At 48.3% G+C, this 24,620-nt stretch overlaps 1 protein-coding gene across 1 annotated transcript in view; it reads left to right on the top strand.

Annotated features, from left to right (window-relative positions):
• Positions 1–24,620, top strand: part of NRK (Nik related kinase) — a 70,264-nt gene that overhangs the window by 10,053 nt on the left and 35,591 nt on the right. Inside the window, exons 4-14 of the mRNA XM_087728339.1 lie at positions 1,401–1,511; positions 2,436–2,526; positions 2,918–3,048; positions 4,781–4,835; positions 7,190–7,268; positions 8,212–8,387; positions 9,543–9,615; positions 11,351–11,555; positions 13,809–13,970; positions 15,197–15,376; positions 20,943–21,098. Coding sequence (XP_087584465.1) covers positions 1,401–1,511; positions 2,436–2,526; positions 2,918–3,048; positions 4,781–4,835; positions 7,190–7,268; positions 8,212–8,387; positions 9,543–9,615; positions 11,351–11,555; positions 13,809–13,970; positions 15,197–15,376; positions 20,943–21,098 — 1,419 coding nt within the window. The remainder of the gene's footprint in view (positions 1–1,400; positions 1,512–2,435; positions 2,527–2,917; positions 3,049–4,780; positions 4,836–7,189; positions 7,269–8,211; positions 8,388–9,542; positions 9,616–11,350; positions 11,556–13,808; positions 13,971–15,196; positions 15,377–20,942; positions 21,099–24,620) is intronic.

Here is a 24,620-nt window from a genome sequence, read left to right as displayed (position 1 = left end):
GAGCAAAGGAGCCTCCACAGAGGGTTTTCTCTGGATCTTCTCTCATCCGTGGATTTAGACCTTAGGCCCAAAGGCAGAACGCCGCATTCCCGGTAGCCTTCGGGTCCTCGCTAATCTCAACAATTTTGTGGTTGCGCTGGGAGACGGGCCAGCGTGAGTGGCCATCTGGAAGCTGACGGATAGCCACCGTAATGGCCGCTTTGCACAGTTGTCCGTGTAATTAGGGATTGTGATTAGAGCAGAGGAATCTAATGGAAGCAGTTGTGTCAATTGCGTCTCTGCCATCGTCGTTATTGTAGAAGGGCTTCCATTGGGGTGAGGAGCTTCAGCAAGTAATGCTCTATGGGGGCACGCTGGGCTTTTAAGGCTAATATTTCAACTGTATGTTGAGGGCACTGAAATTCATGATCCAGTTCCAGTTCTTTTCTCTTTCTTTCTTTCTCTTTTTTTTTCTCTCTCTCCTTCTCTCTCACTTTTTCTTTCTCCTTCTCTCCCTCCCTCTCCTTCTCTCTCTCTCTTCCTCCCTCCCTCCCTTTCCCTTCCTCTGTCCCTCTCTTTCTCCTTCTCTCTTTCTCTCCCTCCCTCTTTCCCTCTCTTTCTTTCTCCCTCTCTCCCCCTCTCTCAATATCTCCTCACCCTCCTCTCCTCTTTCTCCTCTCTCTCATCTCTCCCGCTTTCTCTTTCTCTTTTTTCTCTCTCTCTTTATCTCTGTCTCTCTTTTTCCTCTCTCCCTCGCTTTCTTTTTCCTTTCTTTCTCTCCCTCTCCCTCTGTCTCTTTCTCATCTCCCCCCACCTCCTCTCTCTCTCTCTCTGATATAGTTGATTTGTACACATGGGAAAAGGGGCCCCTGGAAAGAAGGAAAGGGCCAATAAGGGAGACTGTTTGTAGCTCAGGGTTGAAAAATGAAGGCTTCTTGGTGCTCTCTGAGCTTGGGAGTTGTCTCGCAGACGTTTCATTGCTCAACTAGGTAATGACATCAGTGTTAGGTGGGAGTGGGGGTTTGTGGAGTGGAGGAGGAGGAGGAGGGAGGCTGTGTGGGGTCCTTAGTGCTCTCTGAGGTTGGCGGTGGGTTTTCTGCTTTTGCTTTTCCGAGCCACCAAGCTCAGAGACCACCGAGGAGTCCTCGGGAAGAAAACGTGCCTGTTCAATTGAAATCAGAGTTTACCATATTCATTGCACTGATGACAATTCTCTAATCTTACAATATTAATAACCAGCCTTATTATTCGAGGCATTTGTACCCAGACAACACACTGTTTAATGGAAGATGTTCAGGTTAAAAAAATAAAATAAAAAAACGATTAGAAAGAAGAAAGGAGAAAGAGAGAAGACCTGCGTGGAAACTTTCTGTCGCAGCAGCCACCGTTTTGTTTCTAATCTTCGTCTCCCGATTCCCCAGCTGGTCATGGAGTACTGTGGGGCCGGATCCGTCACAGACTTGGTGAAGAAAACCAAAGGGAATTGCTTCAAGGAAGACTGGATTGCTTACATCTGCAGGGAGGTCCTCAGAGTAAGTCTCTTGGGGAGGGAATTTTGGGCTCTTCAAGGCTGGCTCGGAAATGACCAACAGATAAGGAATCCTCAACGTACAACCGCAAATCGAGCCCCAAATTTCCGTTGCTGAGCGAGACAGGCGTGAGAGGACTTTTGCCCCATTTTACGACCACTTACGGTTGTTAAGTGGATTCCCACAGATGTAGATTAGGAACAACGTCTGTTGTCTACATTTTTTAATGTTTTGAAGAGAAGCCCACCTGGGGTCTTTCCAAAGCTTGGGGTGATGAACCAGAGCCTCCTCCTCCTCCTCCATTAACTAGCTGGGTGCAAGTTGTACCACAATCCCCCCCCAATCTGGTGAGTGGAGGAGCACCTTGGTGTCTCTTGAAGGCACCTGGTTGGGGAAGGTTGATTATTCTGGGCACCCCTCCAGGGGTGGCATCCAGCCGGTTCGCACCAGTTCAGGCAAACCGAATGTTAATTTTGCATCTGGTTTGCCGAACCGGTAGTTGCGCGGACTGGCTGGCCCCTCCCCTCCCAGGAGTCTCCACGCAGCCACTTCATCATGCCACGTAAGTGCAGAGCCCGGGTGGAGCCGCTGGGAGGGCAAAAGATGGGCTTATCGGAAGCCCAGAAATGGGCCCCTTTCCAGCCTCCAGAGGGCCTCCGGAACCCGGTGGAGGCCGTTTTTGTCCTCCCAGAGGCTCGGAAAAAGCCTCCAGAGTCTCCTGGGGAAAATGCCCCCCTTGCTGTGGTGCAGGAGGCTGAGTGTGCCACGCCCCCCAGGGCCACGCCCGCCCAGCCACAGGGCAGAGAAGCGGTGGCCACCGTTTTTCCATCCCGCCCCTGGCACCTGCAGTAGGATTCGATCGCTTCTGCGGTTTGAAAAGATGCAGAAATGGGCCAGAAAGTTAAAGCTGGGTCATCTCTCTTCTAGGGCCTGTCTCACTTACACGCCCACCATGTCATCCACCGAGATATTAAGGGGCAGAACGTGCTGCTAACGGAGAACGCGGAGGTGAAATTGGGTACGTAGCTGAGGCTTCTGCTCTCCGTGTCGAGTCTCCCAGGCTCCTGCGTGACGAGCAGCCCGGATTGTCTTCAGGGCCACAAGCTTCTTGTGAAAAAAAAGGCTGGAGTACAGGTAGCCTTACGGACACACTTTGGAGAAGCTGAATCCAGGGGATCCACCCTTAGAGCGAACGAGCGAAAGGCCCCTCATGGCAGAGAAGGTTTGGGAGAGGATTTCGCTGAAAATGCCCAAATGCTCCACTGGTTAGCAGCCCCAAAGCCTCTAAATCAAAAGCTACCAATTTTGGCTTGGCCCATTGGCCAACATTCTCTGAACAACTTCTCCTTCTCCTCTGGAGCCACAGTTGCCAAAGTTATTGCTTCTGTTTTTCCCCCCACTCTTTGCAGTTGATTTTGGGGTCAGCGCTCAGCTGGATCGGACGATTGGCAGGAGAAACACTTTTATTGGGACCCCGTATTGGATGGCACCTGAAGTCATCGCTTGTGATGAAAACCCAGACTCCACCTATGACTACAGAGTGAGTTTCCCCATTGAGGTCTCTCTACTCCAAATCAATGGAGAGGAATCACACATTGGCTCCTTATAGGGGGTGAAAAAAATAATTCCTCCCATTGAACTTTGCAATAGTATTAATTGGGGTGTCCGACCTTGACACCCTCAAGATTATCTATCTATCTATCTATCTATCTATCTATCTATCTATCTATCTATCTATCTATCTATCTATCTATCTATCTATCCCTCCATCTATCCATCCTTACCTGGCAAGGGAGACACCGAGATCATCCTTCTATGAATTTATTACCTATCCATCTATCCACCCACCTATCGTCTATCAATCAATCCATCTATCCATCCATCCTTCTGTCTATCCATCTATCCAAGCATTTATCCATCTGTCACCTACCTATCCCTCCATCTATCCATCCTTCTATGAGTTTATCACATATCCATCCATCATCTATTTATCCATCTGTCTGTCTGCCCATCTGCCCTCCTACCTATCTATCTGTCTGTCTGTCCATCTGTCCGACCATCCATCCATCCATCCATCCATCCATCCATCCATCCATCCATCCATCCATCCATCCATCCATCCATCTATCTATCTCTGTCATCAGCAGAAAAGTAGAAAGAAGGTTAAGTGATTTTCTCATTTCCGAAATTCTCTTTCGGACCCAGACAGAGAGACACATGGCTGAATATATTTTTATTTCCTCTTTTTTGTTCTCCGAATGAGCTGCTTGGCTTAGCAGAGCCTTCGGTCGGTCATAAATATTGCCTTTTATTCTATTTGAAATGCAGCCCTCCTGGACTTTCGAGCTAGCATTGTTTCCGTCTCACCTTCTATGCTTCATCTTGATTTCTGCCCTTTCTTTCTTTCCTTCCTTCCTTCCTCCGTGATCGATGCACAGCTGCACTTCGCTCCCGTTTGAAGCTATGAATCCCTAAATGAGGGAATGGGGCCAAGGATGCTTCAGAAGGGACTTCCAACTCTGCACGAATCCGGCCTTTCTTGACCACTCGTTAAAAGAGCCCTGTCTGCTTTGAAGGAGGAAGATGGAGCTGCTTTAATGAGTAGCAAAAGGGCGACAGGAACTCTTTTGAATTCTTCTGCAAAGCGAGCATCATCTTTAAAGTCAGGCCCAGTGGAAATAAAAAACTATTTTGCAGGAAAAAGAGGGAAGAAGATACTCAAAGGTTTTCTTTATCAGTGCGCCTTCATTTGATGCTCGCGGCTGCTTCAGACGGCTGGGGAAGATGTTCCCCCATATCGGCCACATTGATTATCAGCTAGGCCAGTCATGGCTAACCTTTTTGTCATCTCACCCCTGCGTATGCACGCATGACCCCTCCCCCATGCTCCCCCCCCCTGTGCATGTTGTGTGACCCCCCCCCCCCGTGCCCCATTTTGGGCCTAGCAGGCCTCCCTGCAGCCTCCTGGGACCAAAAATGGGGCACGGGGGAGGTGCTGCACCCCCCTTGCTGCCCCACCCCCTCGTGTGGGTGCGTCTCCTGCATGTGCCCCGCCCCCTGCGCATGCACGGCAGAGACCCGAAAATCAGCTGGCCAGCAGGAGGCGCTCCACTCCAAGTTGCCAAGGTTGAGGAAGAATGAATTAGGATGAGAATCACTGAAGTGAATGTTGGCTTCCTTCATCTGGTTCTCCAGCTCCACCCGATACGCAAAGCCCTAAAGAAACCTCTTTGGCTCCTGTTTCCCATTCATCAACCACCTTTGTTTTCCAGAGTGACTTGTGGTCCTTGGGCATCACCGCCATCGAAATGGCCGAGGGGGCTCCCCGTAAGTTGACTGCCTCTTCCTCTTGGGGGCTTGTGGGGGGGGGGAGGCATCTTCCAGCAGGCTGCTTTCAACCCAGGGACCATCTGAGTTTTCAACCGTATCACGGAATGTCCTGTTTGGGAGTGAGTGGGTGGCCTAGAGGTGGGGCTCTCGCCTCACAATCAGGGGGCTGTGAGTTCGATCCTAGGTACAGTAGAAGCAGATATTTCTCTCTCTGTGCCTGATGAGAATAAATCTGCCGAATGAAACTCCGCATTGGCAACAGGAAGGGCATCCGGCCATTAAACACTCTGCTAGGTCCATTCAGTTGCCCAGACTCCACCCCACAAGGGATTATGGGGTCATTGAAAGATTAGGATGATCACAATTTCATGTTTGGTTTTGGTCATTATAAAAAAGATGTGGAAGGAGTGCCACAAAGATGAACAGGGGACTGGAGGCTAAAACATATGAAGAACATTTGCAGGAACTGGGTATGTCCAGTTTAATGAAAAGAAGGACCAGGGGAGACAGGATAGCAGTTTTCCAATATCTGAGGGGCTGCCACAAAGAAGAGGGAGTCAAGCTATTCTCCAGAGCACCTGAGGGTAGGACAAGAAGCATTGATGAGAGACTCATCAAGGAGAGAAGAAATTTCCTGACAGTCAGAAGAATTAATCTGTGGAATGTCTTGCCTCCAGAAGTTGTGAATGCCCCAACACTGGAGGCTTTTAAGAAGAGATTGGAGAAAACTTTGTCCAGAATGGCATAGGGTCTCCTGCTTGAGCGGTTGGACTAGAAGACCTCCAAGGTCCCTTCCAACTCCTATTATTCTGTAATTTCTTTGCATCAAAGGGTGTGTCCAATGACTAACTCTGCTCTTGTTAAAAGAAAAAACAAATGGAACTTCTACTCAAGTATGTGTCTTATATACAACCTTCCTACCCCCTTTTGAAGTCATTGCGTGGCTTCTAAGCCACAAAAATCTCCTCCTCCCCCCGCCCCCCCCCACTGGGTCGCAACTGCAGGAATTGTGGTTTTCCGTGTCAGACAATACAAGCTAGTATGGAAATAGTGGGGCCTTAGCAGCTGAAGGGAATCGTGAAAATGAGCAAGGCCCCTTTGCCTTGCTAGAAGAAATCAGCGCAAGAGGAGGAGAGAAAGATGTTTCGCACATTCGTAGTCGTCTTCCTTGTGGTTGTCAGAGCAAGCGAAGAGCCTTCCCATGTAGACTGGCTGAGTTGGAATTGCAAGTGTGGCATTTTGCAAAGCTGAGTCTGACTTCCACACACTGCTTATCACTCAAGACCAGTCGAGACACGCAACCGGATGAGTGACATGTTGTCTGGCTAATCAAAGGACCCTGTGTCCATGGGGAGAAGAACCTTCTGAAGATGTTCATTGGTGGAGGAACCACCAATAACACCTCCGTCCTGTCTCTGCCTCTTAACTGCCCGCATCTTCCATGGGGCTCCAGCAGTGATGGATCGGAGGTGGTTTGGGTGGATGAGCCTGGGAGAAGAGGAAGAAGCAGGTCGATGGCCTTGAGCCCCGGGATGGAGTACGAGGTGTTTTCTGGAAGCTAATGGATGGTCCTAAGGGGGTTTAGAACGTGGGAGGACAAGAAGATCTGCATTGTGGAGAGAAGGGACATCATGGGGCTTGACTGAGCTGCCTGGTGTTGATGTAACCTTCAACGGTGCTCACCTCGTGTGGGTGATTTCTGGATCGTCACAAAAACTGTTTGAATCAGGGGGGTGTCCGACCTTGTGGCCTTTAAGACTTGTGGTCTTCAGCTCCTAGAAATCTCCAGCCAGCATTGGGAATTCTGGGAGTTGAAGTCCACAAAGTGGCCCAGGTTGGAGCCTCCTGGTTCAGATGAAGCTTCCAGGCTGCTTCTTAGGATCTCACTGTGCAGGGACGGGGTGGCTCAGTGGCTAAGGCGCTGAGCTTGTTGATCCGAAAGGTCGGCAGTTTGGCAGTTCAAATCCCTAATGCTGCATAATGGAGTGAGCTCCCATTACTTGCCCCAACTTCTGCCAACCTAGCAGTTCGAAAGCAGGTAAAAAATGCAAGTAGAAAAATAGGAACCACCTTTGGTGGGAAGGAAACAGCGCTCCATGCGCCTTCGGTGCTGAGTTATGCCAGCCACATGACCACGGAGAAGTCTTGGGACAGTGCTGGCTCTTTGAAATGGAGATGAGCACCGCCCCCTAGAGTGGGGAACGACTAGCATGTATGCGCGAGGGGAACCTTTAGCTTTATGCAGGATTAGAGGACTTAAGGAACAGTGATGGGCAGTGGGGATGTAAAACCAACTCAAAGTATTTTTTTTTAAATCTTTTGTGTTTGTATGGATGTGTTTTTTATTGTAGCGCTGTGTGACATGCATCCCATGAGGGCCCTCTTTCTGATTCCACGGAACCCTTCCCCGAAACTGAAGTCCAGGAAATGGTAAAGCATCCGTTTCAATGATAATGAATGTGTTCTCGTCTTTATGGGTTCCCCAACAGTTGCCTTCTCATCATGTCCTTCAGACTGAAGTCCAGGGGCTCTCCTGAGTGGGGTTGGAGGTTTTTTTGGGGGGGGGGCAGACGTTTCATCACCCAACTAGGGAACATCATCAAGTATTAGAAGGGAGTGGGGTTTGCTCTCTGTTCATATCTATCTATCTACCTGACTGGCTTGCTCTGTCAGTGTTGGTGGAAGCGATGCTTTACTCTTGGTAGCACTGATGATGTTATCTAGCTGGGTAATGAATTGTGGGTGCTCCATCACTTGAGGTTTTCAAGAAGATGTCAGCCAATTGTCTGGAATGATAAGAGGGTCCAGCTATTCTCCAAAGCATCCGAAGGCCGGACACGGAATAATGGAGGGAAACTGATCCAGGAGAGATTCAACCTGGAAATAGGGAGAAATTTTCTGACAGTGAGAACCATCAACCCATGGAACAGAAGTTGCCTTTGGAAGTTGTGGGAGCTTCATCACGGGAGCCTTTCAAAAAGAGACTGGATGGCCATCGGTCAGAAATGGTGTAGGGTCTTTTTGGGCAGAGGGTTGGACTAGATGACCTGCAGGGTCCCTTCCTACTCTGTTAATCTGTAACTGTAGCTGCAAGAAAACTACCAAGCTCAGAGAGCACCAAGGACCCCACAAGTAAAAGACTAGGAAACCCCCCCCCCCAAAAAAAGAGGAAGAAAGTCAAAGTAAACAAGCCATGGTTGGTTTGCTCATCCATAAGGTTAGTTTAACAAGGCAGCATAAAAGCAGAATCCTGGCTAGGAGGACCTGGGAGACCAAAGATTTTGCTGGCCTTTTAGGGGAAAGAAAGGACGACAGAACCTTCTCCATAAAGTTAAACTGTTTGTGTCATTTTTCCCGATTTCTTTTTTTTTAGGTCAAAAAAGTTTCTCAACTTTGTCGACAGTTGCTTGGTGAAGAATTACACGCATCGCCCTGTGACGGAGACCCTGCTCAAACACTCCTTCATCAGGGACATGCAAAACGAGCGCCAAGTACGCATCTTGCTCAGAGATCATCTAGACAGGACCAGGAAGAAAAAGGGGGAAAAAGGTGATTCCCTCCCACCTTCTCCTCACTCTTGAATTCAAAGGCTGGTTTGCAGGGAAGGCTAAAGCCTCACAACCAGTTTGTGCCTCAAGTGATATGGGATGCGGGGGCTCAGTGGCTAAGACGCTGAGCTTCGGTGGTTTGAATCCCCAGCGCCACCTAACGGAGTGAGCTCCCGTGACTCATCCCAGCTTCTGCCAAGCTAGCAGTTCGAAAGCAGGTAAAAAATGCAAGTAGAAAAATAGGGACCACCTTTGGTGGGAAAGTAACAGCGTTCCGTGCGCCTTCGCATTTAGTCATGCCGGCCACATGACCATGGAGAGGTCTTCGGACAGCGCTGGCTCTTTGGCTTTGAAACGGAGATGAGCAGCGCCCCCTAGAGTCGGGAACAACTAGCACATACGTGTCAGGGGAACCTTGACCTTCACCTCAAGTAATGACAGAGGAAGGCAGATCGTAATTGGGAGTAGAGGGAGGCTCCAAGACGTTGAGCATGACCCAAACTCCACCTCCTTGTGATGGACATAAAAAGGGGGTGAAATTTTGAACACAGGGCCTCAGTGGAAACGACTTTTGGATCTCTCCTGCGGATCCCTTTGACATAAATGGTTAATCTTTGTGTCAATCAACTTCCAAGATGCCCAGCTGGCATTCTTCAAGATGAGCTGGCTTCAATTCCCAGAATTCCCCAGATGGCAACCTTTAAGATGCAATAGATAGATAGATAGATAGATAGATAGATAGATAGATAGATAGATAGATAGATAGATAGATAGATAGATAGATAGATAGATAGATAGATAGATAGATAGATAGAGACAGACAGACAGACAGACAGACAGACAGACCGACAGACAGACAGATGATAGATAGATAGATAGATAGATAGATAGATAGATAGATAGATAGATAGATATGATAGATAGATAGATAGATAGATGATAGATAGATGAGAGAGAGAGAGAGAGACAGACAGATAGAAAGACAGAGCAATGTGTTAGCTCAATTCCTTTACTCCATGTGTACTCCTCACCCCTCTTCTCTTACACATACACACGCACACGCACACACCAACACACGGAAGAGATTTTCTGTTCCATGCCTGGAACAATCCCGCTTCTTTTGTATAACTTTGCCTCCTTCTCTCTTTCTTTCTAGATGAAACGGAATATGAGTACAGCGGAAGTGAGGAAGAAGGGGACGAGTTGAACGAAGACGAGGGAGAGCCAAGGTCTGATTTTGGGATTTGCAGGTCAAACCGGAACACTTCCGGAATCGTCTCCTAAAAGGGCCCAGCCTCTCCCAGCCCCTTGAGGTCCACGGGTCTTAAAGTGGCCGAGGTTGGACCACCTATTGTGCTCAGGGCCCCAAGTGACACCCCCAACGAACGAAGACTCCGAGGCTCAAGTTTCCTCAGAGTTCCATTTTATTAGAGACGTCATATTGGCACATCTGGGAAAGCCCGAATCCGAAAGGCTCCAGGTTTTCCCCACCCAAAAGAAAGCCCAGCACCCACATGCCCATCACATGGCCCGATCGGGCACCGTTCCAACCGGAGATGCCGCCCAGTCACACCCCTTGAGGTGCAGGGCAAGATGTCCTTGACTCTCTGAGAAAGGAATGCTATTTTGACTATATATCACCCACACTCTACAATCCCCCCTCCAGTGGTGGGTTTGTACCGTTTTTACTACTGGTTCGCTTGTGCGCACACGCTCTCCCTCCTGCGCACGTGATGCTTCAGCGCATATGCGGAGCCTCCCACCACTGCCACTACCGGCCCGAACCGGGACCGACCCACCTCTGCCCCCCTCCCATTTTCTCACAGTAGAAAACGTGGCAGGCTGAAGGCCCAACGCAAAGGATGCCCGACACAGGCGGCCGTAGCCACGAATTGGGTTCTGCAAGAAAAGGTGGGAAGAGAAAGATTGCAGCCACGGTCCGTGTGGGTTGGGTGTGGAAGGGAAGGGAGGAGGCAGCTAAGGAGCCACCAAATCATCTTCTTCTCTTTGAACAAAGCCAAGTGGAAATGGTGCTGGGCCCCTTCCTCCCACCGCTGAGGGTTGTTTGGAGGACGTTCAGCTTAACTAGGGCTGCATTTTCCCAGGGCTTCCGTGGCCTCTGCTGCACCCCCCCCCCACCCAGAACCTCGGCAGATGGGATTCCATACAAATTCCCCCCCCAAAAAATAAATCATAATAGCTGAATCCGCCTTTTGTTCTTCTTCCAGTGTTTTGCTGTTGAATGCAAAGTGTGAACAGATGCTAAAATTGGTTTGGGGGAGGCAGTGGCGAAGTGAGGTCTCTGGCGAACAGATAATCAGCTTTCGGATTCTGTGGATTCGGGAAAGTTGCTCAAACAGAGGCCAGTCTGGCAGCTGAACCAGGAAGGGTTTTTTTTTTTCCTTTTGGCATGTTCTAATGCTGAGAGTTTTTTTGGTATTTGCTGGGCTCTCTTAATTCTAGAATTAGTCAAACTGATTATCCTTTCTTTCTCACCCCTCCTTTTCTCTTCTATCTCTCTTTCCTTTTCTCTTTCTTTTTCTCTCCCTCTCTTCCCCTTTTCTCTCCTTTCTCTCCTTCACTTTCTTTTTCTCTTCATTTTTCTCTCCCCCCTATTTTTCTCTTGTTTCTCTCTCTTTCTCCTTCTCTTTCCCTCTTTTTCTTTCTTTCTCTCTCCCTCTTTTTCTCCCTTTTCTCCCCTTTCTCTCTCTTTTTCTCTCTTTCTCCCCCCTATTTTTCTCATCTCTCTCTCTCTTTCTTGTTCTCTCTCTTGTTTCCCTTTTATTCTCGCTTTCTTTTTCTCTTTCATGCTCTCCCTCAATTTTTCTCTCTCTTTTTCTCTCTCTCTCTCTCATTTTCTCTCTCGTTTTTTCTTTTCCTGTCTCTCTTTCCCTCTCTCTCCTCTTCTCTTTTTCTGTATCTCTCTCTCTCTCATTGTACACCCATGTGTGTTTTTAAATGAAGCTCCATTGTGAATCTCCCGGGGGAATCTACCCTGCGCCGAGAGTTCCTCCGACTTCAGCAGGAGAACAAATCCCGTTCGGAAGCCCCCCGCTTGCAGCCCCTGCAATGCCAGCAGCAGAAACACCAGGAAAACTACAAGAGGCTCCTGGAAGAGAGGCAGAAGCGCATCGTGGAGCAGAAGCTGCAGAGGAAGAAGCTGGAAGATGTAGGAGCTGGGCCTGGGGTTTTCTTTTGAGGGGGGGGGGAGGGCGCTGTGATTGGGTTCCACTATATTCGGCTGACCTCATCCTTTTCTTGTTTTCTTTTTATAGGATAGGGATAGGATAGGGCAGGGGTAGAGTAGCGTGCTATTTCACGCCAAGGACTGACCTACAAACACCCATGGGCTGTATTTTCTAAGAAAGCCTCGGGGTGTTTCGGTGAGGCCCAGAAGCAATCTTGGGGTGTGGGGAGGAGATGCTGGAGGCCCATGCTTTAATTTGCAGTTGACAAGTTGGCCTTTAAGAGAGGAAAGCGTTATGGTGTGTCAGTGGTGAGATTCAAATAATTTAACAACCGGTTCTCTGCCCTAATGACCAGCTGGGTAGGCGTGGCTCGGTGGTCATGTGACTGAGTGGGCGTGGCCAACTCAACATCACTCACGTTGATGGGCGCTTCACCTTGGCTGTGACAATGTCATAAAGGTTAACCGGAGAGGCAGTTTCTGTAAGCAGAGCGAAAAAGAGGAGGCTAGAAACAACACAAGAATGTTTCCTTCCTGCCTTCCTTACAGGATTAGCCCTGTGAAGTGGGGAAAAACAAAATGAGATTTCTTCCAACAACCGGCTCTCCCAAATAGGTGCGGACTGGCTGAATCCCACCACTGGTTTTGGCCTCAAGCTAGAAAGTGGGATTTCACGAATTCCCAGTTGCACCTTGAGCACAGGGGGAACCGGGTGACCTTGGGCCAGACCCCCCCTCTCAGCTCTAGCAAGGAGCCGAGGGCCAACCATGCCTGGAGAAACCTTGCCAAGAAACCTGCCGGGACTTGTCCAGGAGTCAACGTGGCCTTGAAGGCACCAAAACCACAAAAGCCCCCCTGGCCTTCCAGGGTCTGTTTGGGAGGGTCTGGAAGGCCACATCTTGCCCTCCTTCTCTGAGGCCAGAACGTCTCCTCTTGTAGGCCAAAAGAGCCCTTTGGACATCTTCAGGCTGCTTTGCCACGGGAGACGGAGCCCTGCTGGCCAACCGTTAGACGGCCATAAATAGAGAAGCAACTAAAAAGAGAGAAAGGGGGGAGATGGTAGATAGACAAAGACAGAGAGATTTGATAGATAGAGAGAGATATGGGAGAGAGAGAGAGCTGAGCAGGTGGGTGGGTGGGTAGGTAGGTAGGGAGAGAGAGAGAGAGAGAGAGAGAGAGAGAGAGAGAGAGAGAGAGATTTGATAGAGAGAGATGTGTGTCTGTGTGTGTGAGAGAGAGAGAAAGAGAGAGATAGATAGGTAGGTAGATGGATGGATGGATGGATGGGCAGACAGGGACAGAGAGATGATAGAAATAGATGAGATAGATGATGGAGGGATGGATTTTTCCATCTTTTTTTTATTTGCTCTCTCACATGGACAGACCAATGTTGAAAGGGATTCCTCTTGAGGAAGAGATTTAGCATCCATCTGTTCTTTACTTCAGTACCGGCCAGATCTAGTTGTTACTTTCAACCCCGTGGGAACTAATGTTCACAGTCAGAGTGCAAAGGTGCAACTGGACGAAGAATAACAGAGTTGGAAGGGACCTTGGAGGTCTTCAACCTCCCTTCTCCAGCAAGGGTTGAATGTCTTCAAACATTTGGCATATGGTCTTCTGTTCTCCTCGTTGTGTTAGAAAAAGGATGCTGGTAGCTAGAACAGTTCAAGTGATGGTGGAGTTCTCTTAATATATTGTCGTTCTTCCGTTGCTAAGTCGTGCCCGATTCTATGTTGGTACACAGAGAGGTATAATTTGGGATCTATTTATCTCGAGGAAAAGGAGATGTACAAAGAGCTTAATTTAAAATTTATGCTTGGTATGGAGAAAGGGGATGAGGAGGGAGAGGGAGAGAGGGGGAGGACAAGGAAGGGGCTATATATATATATATATATATATATATATATATATATATATATATATATATATATATATATATATATATATATATATATATATATATATATATATATATATATATATATATATATTCTTCATTTGGAAGCTTGTTCAGGACAATTTCGTATCCATTTATTTGTGGGTTGAATGATAGCCAAACGCAGGAAGGGGGTGGGATTTCTCGGGGAGGTGGACGGTTTCCGCTGTGCTTACAATCCGAGGGTGTCAGAACGATGTTGCGCAATGCGACCTACGAAGGAATCCTTGACTCCGGGTGTGAGAAGCCCCTGAATAAAGAGATGAAATGAAAGCACTGATTTCTTGGCCTCTCTTCAGCATCAGAAAAAGGAAGAGCTTCGGAAACATCTGGACCTCGAAAAGAGACACCTGGAGGGCCAGGTGGCCCCAGGCAATGGGCAGAAGGATAAAAGCAGCCGAGAGAAGCCGGAGGAGGCCTGGTGCAAAGGGGATGCGGTCCAACTCGCAGGAATACAACAGGTGCGGCTGTCATTGGACAGAGGAGACATCTTTGGAGTATTTTTGCATCCAATCAGAATAGAGCGGGAAGGGACCTTGGAGGTCTTCTAGTCCAGCCCTCTGCTCCAGCAGGAGACCCTAGACCATTTCAGATAAGTGACTGTCTAGTCTCTTCTTGAAAGCCTTTGGCGATGAAGCACCCACAACCTCTGGTGGCAAGCAGTTCCACTGATTAATTGTTCTCACTGTCAGGAAGTTTCTCCTTAATTCCACTCTCTTTATGTTCAGTTTCCATCTGTTATTCCTTCTCCGGCCTTTGGATGCCTTGGAGAATAGCCTGACCCCCTCCTCTCTGGGGCAGCCCCTCAAATATTGGAAGGCTGCTCTCCTGCCTCCCCTGGTCCTTCTCTTCCCTAGACCAGCCATATGCAGCTCTTGCAACCGTTCATGGTATATTTTAGCCTGCAGTCCCCCCATCCTCTTGGTTGCTCTTCTCTGCACTCTTTCTAGAGCCTCAACATCTGTTTTTATGGTGTGGTGACCAAAACTGGATGCAGGATCTTAGGAGTGGCCTTACTAAGACTTTATAGAATGGTATTAGTCCCTCCCTTGATCCTGATTGTATCCCTCTGTTAATGCAGTTCAGGATTGCATTGGCTTTTCTAGCTGTCGTTGCACACGGCTGACTCCTATTTAGCTGGTCGTCCACTGAGTCTCCGAGGTGCCTCTCCCAGTGCCCCCCCCCCCATTCCCCAGTGTCCCCTGTGGTTTCAGATGTGGGAGATGGCCTCTGCCGTTGCTGATTCTCAAATGAAAGGCAAACCCATGGCATGCTTGCCTGAAGTGGCACGCCGAGCCATGTCGTCAGGCACACGTGGCGTCACCCGTTCCTCTCCCAGGTTTCTGGCGCGCAAGTGCGGGGGCTGATCAGCTGGCCTCCATGCGTGCGGCAGTGCCGGGAACTGGAAGAGCTGGTCTGACGTTTTCCGGTGTGAGCATGGGTGCCGGCCAGCTGATTGTCCTGCACGCCAATAACCGGGAGACCACCTGGCTGGAAACTGGAGGTTCGTTTTCCAGGGCGCGCATGGCCCCTGGGCAGCTCCTCTTCCAGGTGGCGGCCCAGACGCGTTCCCGAGTGCGCTCCCTTTCCCCAAGGCTTCTCCATGACTGTCCTAAGCCAACTCCAGCGACCTGGCAAGGGACCTTCTCTGGCTTACAAGGGGCTTCTTGTTTCTTTCCCCTTCTAGAGACGAGGCGACGGAGGAGGAGCTCAGGGGAAGAAGTTTCACCGGACTCTTCCCAAAGATCAGTCGCAACTCCTCTCCCTCCAACACGACCACCAGCAGAAGAACAAGGAGGCCCCCAAGGTCCTCCATCTTCCACAGGGACCTTCATCAAACTGCTTGAGCAAAGAGGGGAAGGCAGCGGTGAGATTCACTTACCTTCTCTACCGCTTCCCATGCGCAGAAGGTTCGCGCATTACGTCCGGGGGGGGGGGGGCAGCCTACTGCAGTCGCTACCGCGTTGCCCGAATACCGTCTCTGGGTAAAACCAGTGGTGAAATCAAATCATTTTCCCTACCGGTTCTGTGGGTGGGGGTTGGTGGGGGTCATGTGACTGGGTGGGCGTGGCCATGTAGTCATGTGACTGGGGGTTCAAAAGGCAGAAACTCACTTTAACAATATCCTGCTGGAGCAGGGGGTTGGACTAGATGACCTCCAGGTCCCTTCCAGGCCTGGATTGTTGTGTTATTTCTAGTATCCTCTGAAGCTGCGTCTAGTGCCAGGTTTGTGGTCCTTCCTCCTTCTCCTTTTTCCCTCCCTCCCTCCCTCCCTCCCTCCCTCCCTCCCTCCCTCCCTCCTTTTCTTCCTTCCTTCCTTCCTTCCTTCCTTCCTTCCTTCCTTCCTTCCTTCCTTCCTTCCTTTCTTTCTTTCTTTCTTTCTTTCTTTCTTTCTTTCTTTCTTTCTTTCACAGCACCCCCTGTTTTTGGCCTTGCAGGCCTCAGGGAAGCCTCCTGGGAACAAAATCAGACCCCAAATGCTAAAAAAAAGTTGAAAAAATTTCCTACTGTCGCGCAGCACAGCTGATCCTAGGAACTTTCTTTTAACTTTGCTAAGCTTTTTTTTCCCCCTACCACTTCGGGTGAAGCAGCCCAAACCAGAAGCATTTGACTCCTTGGTAAAGCCCCACTTACTAAACACCAACCTTTGTCTCTGTTGGATTTGGCCAGTTGCCATCTAAAAACGGTTTTTGATTTAAAAAACAAGAGCAGCCAAGCAGGCTTTAGAGGGGGAAAAAGAAGCGAACAATTGGCATTTGGGGTTTGGGGGGGGTGATGTGGGGGGGGGGGCTCTCTGAGCTTGGTTGCTTCTTGTAAAAATCTCACCGGGGGTGGGAACCACCATTTCTTTCCCTCTCCAGCCTGCAAAATAAATAGATTGTTGTTTTGGGCTGAATAGAAGCCTAATTGAGGGACTTATTTATTTATTTGGTAAGAATGCTTTCGAAAGGAAAGAGAACGATAAGAAAAGACTCATTCATCGATGAGTTAAAAACAGCCCTGGGAGACAAATCACAAGACCATCTCCAGATGTAGCAGGGCAAACCGAAGAATAACAGCCTTCGGAGGACATCCAGGAGATTGCGAAGGGAAAGGAGGGGGGGGGAATTATACGTCTTAGATGGAGCTTGAGTCTCAAAAAAAAAAGGAAAACTCATATGCAGTTATGGAGTTTTCTCCTTCGTGAGTTCTCGTCCCTAAGAGCAGAAGGTCTCCAATTTGACTACTTTAAGACTTCAAGAGGCAAGTGGAGTTTCTTCTTTTGTATTTTGAAGATGTTTTACTTCTCATCCCAGAAGCTTCTTCAGCTCTGACAGGATACGGGGAGTGGAAGGATTTATACTCCGTGCAGACAGCTGGTCCTTGGCATCCTTTTACAGAACGGACAGCCTTTGAATGGTGGGGGAGTCGGAATAGATTTCCAGAGGAAAAATTGCAGACTACAGGAACCATTTGTGCTTCTACGTAGGTGACCCCGAGGACACAGATAAATCTCCAAGTGTCCTCAGTGACCACCTAAAAAGAATGGTCATTTAGTCCAACCCCTCACCCAAGCAGGAGACCCTACACCATTTGTGACAGGTGGCAGTCCAGTCTCTTCTTGAAAGCTTCCAGTCATGAAGCTCCCACAACTTCCGAAGGCAACTTCTGTCCCATGGGTTGATTGCTCTCACTGTCAGAAAATTTCTCCTCATTTCCAGGTTGAATCTCTCCTTGCTCAGTTTCCATCCATCATTTCTTGTCTGGCCTTTGAGTGCTTTGGAGAATAGCTTGATCTCCCCCACCCTTCTCATTTCATTTCATTTTTCATTTTTCATTTTGCTTTATTTGTATGCCGCCCTTTTCCCTGAAAGGGACTCAGGGTGGCTCACAACTCAAGGGAGGGGACAAACAGACAAGTTACAAAGCATAAAAACCATACACAATTAAAAAGCACAACAATCATACCATTCGAAGTGGGGCTGCAAGTCTTTAGCCCCAGGCCTGTCGGAACAGTCCCTGACAGCCCCTCAAATACTAGAAGTCTGCTACCAAGTCTCCCCTGGTCCTTCTCTTCACTAGACCAGCCAGGCCCAGTTCCTGCAATCAGTCAATTTTAGCATCCAGTCCCATCATCATCCTGGTTGCTGTTCTCTGCACTCTTTCTAGAGTCTCAACATCTTTTTTTATGGTGTGGTGACCAAAACTGGATGCAGGATTCTAGGTGTGGCCTTACTAAGGCTTTATGGAGTGGTGTTAGTACCTCCCTTGATCCTGATTGTATCCCTCTCTTAATGCAGCTTAGTATTGCGTTGGCTTTTTTGGCTGCCGCTGCACACAACTGGCTCCTATTTAGCTGGTCGTCCACTAAGAGTCCACGATGCCTCTCCCAGTCCCTGCTCTCAAGCCTGGTTTCACCCAGTTTATATGTGTCCTTTGGGCTTTTCTTGCCTAAGTGTGAGACTTCCCTTTTCTCTACGTTGAATTTCATTTTGTTAGAGAGGGCCCAGGGTTCACGTCTGTGAAGATCCATCTGGAACTCGAGCCTGTCTTCTAGGGCGTTAGCTATTCCTGCCAGCTTAGCATCCCCTGCAAAGTTAACTAATTTAAATTTAATTTAATTAATAAAGACTAATTTTAACAACTACAGGGATTCCCTTCACAAAGGAAGGGCAAGAAAAGTCATCAAATGGGCCAAAACTCACTTAACCCGTTTCTCATTGAGCAACAGAAATTTTGGGTTCAGTTGTCGGTTGAGGGTTACCTGCGTTTAAGATTTAAGAAGAAGCAGGGAGGCAAAGGGTTACTGCTCTTCCCAGCTTTGAGAAGGGAGACCATAAAAACCTCTCTTTTAGCACTTCCACGTGTGTCCCCCCCCCCTCCCAGGCAAAGGGAAGAGTGAGAACTCGGATGCTGAAAAGGGTGGAAGCGGATGGCGAAAAGTCAGTTTCGATATCCACATGCATCTCCGCCTTGTATTCAAAGCGGCCTCTTTGGAGAAGGAATAGAACGCATTGTAAAATATAGCCCAGGCCACTCTGGTTAAATTTTAATCCAGATGTGTTTATTGCGGAGTTCTGACATTAGCAGCTGTAGGCAGCGAGTCTCCGTAGGAAATGCGGCGCAGTCACTGGACACAAACCGGGTCTGACAGTTCCTTTGGACACCGACATTTCTGTCCCTTGTGTTTTTAATCTGACACACACACACACAGAACAGGTAGTCTTTGACTGGGGGCCACAATTGAGCCCCAAATTTCTAAAGGAGAACAGAATTGGTGGGATTGGACCCACAAGGAATTTGTCTTTGGCACGTAAGCTCTCGGTGTACATAAAAGATCTCAGTGATAAATCCTGATCATAGTCAAGGGAGGATAATGGAGGCAGAGACCAAGGTGAGAGACCAATCTCCCAGTTGCAGGTAGAGAAACCAGTTGAACGTGGAGTCAAAGTGGACCTCAAAGGTGGGTGTGGAATGGAATTCTGCACCACATTGTAGGCAGAGAATTGAATTGGGAATTGGGAGAATTGGAATGGAATGGAATAGAATGTAGAATATGAATCATATTAGGGAGCTGAATAAAACAATATAAATCGTAAAGATACAAGCAACAGTCATAAGCAGAAGGAGATAAGTAATAGGAAGAATGAGGAGAAGAAGAATAGTAATAATACAGTCTTAGTAAAATAGTTTGACAGTGTTGTGGGAATAGTGATGGCTTGTGGGAATTCTGTTGTTAGGTGCTAACTTGTTAACTGAGTTTTACTACCTTTCTTGCCAAAGTTGTTAAGTGAATCACCGCAGTTGTTAATCTAGTGATCCGGGCGTTGGGCGCATCTGGCTCCCCCATTGACTTCGTTTTTTAGACGGTCGCCAAAGGGGGGGGTCACGCGACCTTTGGAGGCAGCCACGGCCATCAGGATGATCCAGCCACCAATTCTGATCACGTGATCATGGAGAAGCTACCAAGGTCATAAGTGTGAAAAAACGGTCACTTTTTCAGTGCCCCCATAACAGTCATTAAATGAACTCTTGTTAAGTCAAGGATTCCCTGCGTATCAAAATAAGTGGGACTCTGCATTTTTTTGAGAAGGCTTACTTTATTTTTATTTTTTCCCCCGTAGTGGATTAATTTGAAGAATCTATCCAAAGATCATTTTTCTTTCAGCTTAAATCAAGCTGCAAAGAGTTTGACTCTGCTATCAATAAAAACTGAGAATACATTTATTTCGCCATAAACCCCGAAAAAGCAGTGCTGAGCTAGCTATTTCAGTAAAAGCCTCCGAAGAAGAGAGGACTTTCCTGAATATCAAGATTTGGATCACACTGCCTGCATCCAATTTTGGCTGCCACGATGTAGAAAAGATGTGGAGACTCTTAGAAAGAGTGCGGAGAAGAGCAACCAGGAGGATTAGGGGACTGAAGGCTAAAACATATAAAGAATAGTTGCTGGAACTAGGTATGTCCAGTTTGATGAAAAGAAAGCGTAGAGTAGAATAGAATAGAAAAGAATAGGGAATGGAATAGAATAGAGATTGGACTAAATAGAATAGAATAGAATGGAATGGAAGAGAATACAATAGAACAGAATACAATAGAATTCTTTATTGGCCAGGTGACACACAAGGAATTTGTGCATAAGCTCTCAGGGTAAATAAAAGCTGTAAGTGATAAGTCATGGGTGACACGATAGCAGAGTTCCAGTATTTGAGGGGCTGCCCCAAAGAAGAGGGGCTCAACCTGTTCTCCAAAGCACCTGAAGGCAAGAAGCGATGGGTGGAAACTGATCAAGGAGACATTCAACCAGTGGTGGGATTCAGCCAGTTCGAACCACTTCAGGAGAACTGGTTGTTAACTTTCTGAGCAGTTTGGTGAAATGGTTGTTGGAAGAAATCTTTACGGCAGAGAGCCAGTTGTTAAATTATTTGAATCCGACCACTGGAAGCAACTTAGAACTAAGGAGAAATTTCCTGACAGTGAGAACAATTCATCAGTGGAGCAACTCCAGTAGTTGTGGAGGCTTCTTTTTAAGAAGAGATTGGACAAGCATTTGTCTCAAATGATATAGAGTTTCTCACTTGAGCAGGGGGTTGGACTAGAAGACCTCCAAGGTCCCTTCCAACTCTGCTATTCTCATTCTAAAGTTTAACATCTGATCAGTGGGATATTGAATATCAATACCCCAAGGAGGACTGGGTATTAAAACAATCCGTCATCTATACCGCCTAAACCTTTTTATTATGTATCTCTTGCTGTTGAATGGAGGAGGTTCAATTTTGTTGATTTAAGTTTTTCTTTGGAAAAAGAAAAAAGGAAGAGCAAAGGGCTGGCAAGAAATGCGTGGAACGTGCCTGTATCTCATCTTGGAGCGAAGAGAGAACAAGATAAATCGGGATGAAGTTACATCCTCCGCGGAATAACAATACCGGGTCTTGTGATTGGTTTCTCCGCAGGCGGAAAAGCAACTTCAGAAAAGCAGCTACAGTGTCCAGCCAGACTTCAACTGGACAGCGGTCCTCAGCCAGGAGACCACCCCTCACGGACGGCTGGGTTCTGGCAGTAGTTCCAGCCCTTGTACCCCAGCTCTGCAGCGAGCGGTGGTGGCCCAGGTGGGAAGTTCTCCCCATTTTGATCTGACCAGGGGGGGATAACGTGGTCCTTCTCCCCATCCCTTTGATCTGTTCTGACTGAGGCTTCCCCAAAAAGCATGAAGCAGACTCCTTATCCCGACAAAACCCCTTTTGTTAAACGAATGTGAATTCCTCTCATTCACATTCAGCAAAGGCCTGGCAAACAGTCTTCCAAAGGTGAATTTATGACCACAGAGCTTATCTAGCTTGGAAAGCTGCCATGTCAATATTTTCCAAATCCGGTGCTGTGCAAGAAAAAACTTGGCACAGAGTCTCTGAGCTTCACGGACAGATCTTCACACTCCTGAAACGAACGAATCGTTTCCTGCAAAGGCCCCCTCCTCTTTCACGTCTCTCTTATTTCCTATGGGAGGGGGCATTCACCTTCCACCTGTGACTTTACTCCCAAGTCGACCCTGATTTCTGAGCTGTTCTTTCCTTGTGGAAGCTCAATTGGAGAAGGGAAGCCTAGATAATTTCATTTGCTGCTGTTCCTCAACAGCTCAAGGCAGTTCTATTCTAGTAGGACAATCCATTTTCCGTTTTCTTAATCCAGTCTTTTGGAACTCCTAAAAAGCCCCAATCGGCGCTTTACTCCCTTTCCAGCATCAAGATTATGTCATCCTGTCCTTTCCACCTGCTTTGGCAGTTGTCAGACCAATTAATCACTTGTCTTCTTCACCCCACTGCCAGCTTCACGTCTCTTTTCCCCACCCTCTCCCAACGGACAATGCTGTTCGAGCCCAGCATCCACAGGGCTGGCTTTAATTGAGACGCTCCAGGATTTGTCAATGCCGCATTGTTCCTCCCAAATTGATGCACCTGCTTCTGAACAAGATCAGGTCTGTTCAGATTTATCCATGGAGATTCTCCATCATCCAGGTTGTCCCAAAGGTGGTTTTTTTCAAGAGGCAACTGGACTTTCTGTTTTATTCGCTTCTCATCTAAGAAGACAGCTGGTCATTTGCATTCTTTTAGAAAATGGTTGAGGCTACTTGGAGGTCAGTCTGTGTCCTCAGGATCACCTGAGTGGTGCAAATGGGTGTGGAGCCTTCTTGGAACTGTTGGCCTCAAGGACTCTCCAAAAGGACGCAAATGACCAGCTGTCTGCAAGGAGTATCGATCCTTCCATTCCCCACCGTCCAGTCAGAGCGGAAGAAGCTTCTGGGGTGAGAAGTGAAACGTCTTCAAAGGAAAACCCAGAAACTCCAGTTGCCCCTTGGGGAAAAAAGCACCTTTGGGTCTGTTCAGATTGCTATTTGCCGTGACATTCAAGGCTTGTTTTTAAGGATTGATTCGGGGATGATGGGCTTTCAGGTACCACAAAAGTCCTCAGACGGTTGTTTTTTCCACTGGAAATATTTGGCAGTGCATAATTTGTGCAACTTCAGGCATTGCGAGCTGTGCTCCATGGAGCATGGAGGAGCGTGCTTGGTGGTATCTTTGGCCCTTGTTAAAGAGGTCACACGGTGCACCCTTGGCTCAGGTGCAAAGAATTCTCAGTTGCTTCTGAGATCTGCAAGCAGCCATCCAAGCTCACCAGCCTTGGAGATGCCGCTGACAATGTCCGATTGCCATTTTGGAGTCTCCCAGGAAGATGGTTGGTTGTAGCTTGAAGGAAACGTTAGCAGTTTAGCGCTAGTTTATGCGTTGCAGGCAACTGTTTTCGGCTTTCTGGACTCTCTCGTGCTCCCCTTCAACCTCCCCCATTTTGCAGGAACCGCCAGTGGCATGGAGATAGACAAACGGAGGATGCGATATCATGCGACTTCCCCACTTTTAATTTTTTCTTCTCTCCTCGCAAAGATAGAAGGAAGGAATTTGGGGCTCCATCCATGGGATTCCCAAAAGGTTTTGCCTTCCGCCTTGATTTTTCCCCCTCTCCCCTTTTGCTGGTGGCCTTCCATATGCCACAACTGTCCTTTATTCCACCTGGTTTTAAAATGGAGACTGATCGAGTTTGTCCCTGACGTTTTCTGGCTGCTCTGCCGCTCCCCATCCCTCCCTGTCCTTCTTCCCTTTATTATCCCAGGACGACAACATTAAAGCTGCTCTAGAAAGAAAGGGATGCGGTGGCTCAGGGGCTGAGACACTCACTTGTCGATCAGAAAGGTCGGCGGTTTGAATCCCTAGCGCCGCGTAACGGTGACTTGTCCCAGCATCTGCCAACCTGGCAGTTCGAATGCACGCAAAAAGTGCAAGTAGAAAAATAGGGACCACCTTTGGTGGGAAGGGAACAGCGTTCCGTGCGCCATCGGCGTTGAGTCATGCCGGCCACATGACCACGGAGACGTCTTCAGATAGCGCTGGCTCTTCGGCTTTGAAACGTAGATGAGCAACGCCACCTAGAGTTGGGAACGAGTAGTACATGGGTGCGAGGGGAACCTTGAAAGAAAGAAAAATTCAGCATCCTTTGGATTTGCACTTGAGTGAAATGTTTGCAGAAAGGGAAAAAACAAACTCAAGTTTTATTTCTGAGGCGCAAATAGACCAGGAGGTAGCCAGCCTGCTCCGAAACGCTGTGTGAAATAAAGCAATCTTATTTCTCTTACTTCGTTTTTCATCCGAAATAAGCAAGCTTGCAGCACAGGGAGAGGGAAGGATGTTACGGCCCTTAATCAGTGGAGGCGCAGAGGAGAGAAATGTCGGCCGGTGGATAGAGAGCAGCCCCTTGAGGGGGCCAGATCCTCCTGATGGAGAAGCCAAGGGGGAGGCTCTCGCCACAGGCTCTCCGCTCGTAATTCTCCCGGAATCGATGATGTGCAGAATCCCAGTGAATCAAACTCACTGCAGTTGTGGCAAGCAGGGTCGGGAGGAGGCATCAATCTACGGCGGGGCTCCTGAGCCCAGACCTGCCTTCTTCTCGGGCGGAGGGTGATTAACAGCCGCCTCGGAAGGTCACGGAGACCCCAGCCGTGATGTGTGACTGTCACCGACACGTTTGCGGCTTAACGTTTTCGGGGTGGAATTGGATGGATGGCTGTTTTCCCCTCCAAATAAGTTTATTAGGCCTAGTAGGCGCCTCCCCCCCCCACCCCGAGATGAACAAAGACGGCGGGTTGTTGGGAAGTCATGATGTGAATTGTGGTGGCATTTTGGAAAGACTCTGGGAAGAGTTTCAAGTGCGAAGTCAGGATTTCTTATTCTTATTCCTGGCCTAAGAGTCTGCTTGGCGTTCCTCAACGTACGTCCACAACGGAGACCAACACTTCTGTCACTAAGCGAGACAGTTGTTAAGTCAGTTTTGCTCCATTAGATGACCTTTCCCGATGCAGTTGTTGAGCGAATCACTGCAGTTGTTAACTTAGTGACTCGGTTTTTAAGCAAATCTGGCTTCCCCATTGACTTGGCTTGTCAGGAGGTCGCAAAAGGGGATCATGTGACCCCGGGACTCTGCGACCGTCGTAAATGTGAGCTTGGGAAAGGGATGGAGAAGAAAGTAGACATCCAATTAAATCAAGAGGTGGAATCGCTGGGGAGCTTATCTGAGTAGCAGAGCTT

Source organism: Thamnophis sirtalis, unplaced genomic scaffold, assembly GCF_051295495.1.
Source record: "Thamnophis sirtalis isolate CommonGarterSnake01/CBP01778 unplaced genomic scaffold, rThaSir2_p1.2 scaffold_13, whole genome shotgun sequence".
NCBI lineage: Eukaryota > Metazoa > Chordata > Lepidosauria > Squamata > Natricidae > Thamnophis > Thamnophis sirtalis.
The sequence above is the reverse complement of the archived record's forward strand: the minus strand, read 5'-3'. Positions and strand labels throughout refer to the sequence as shown.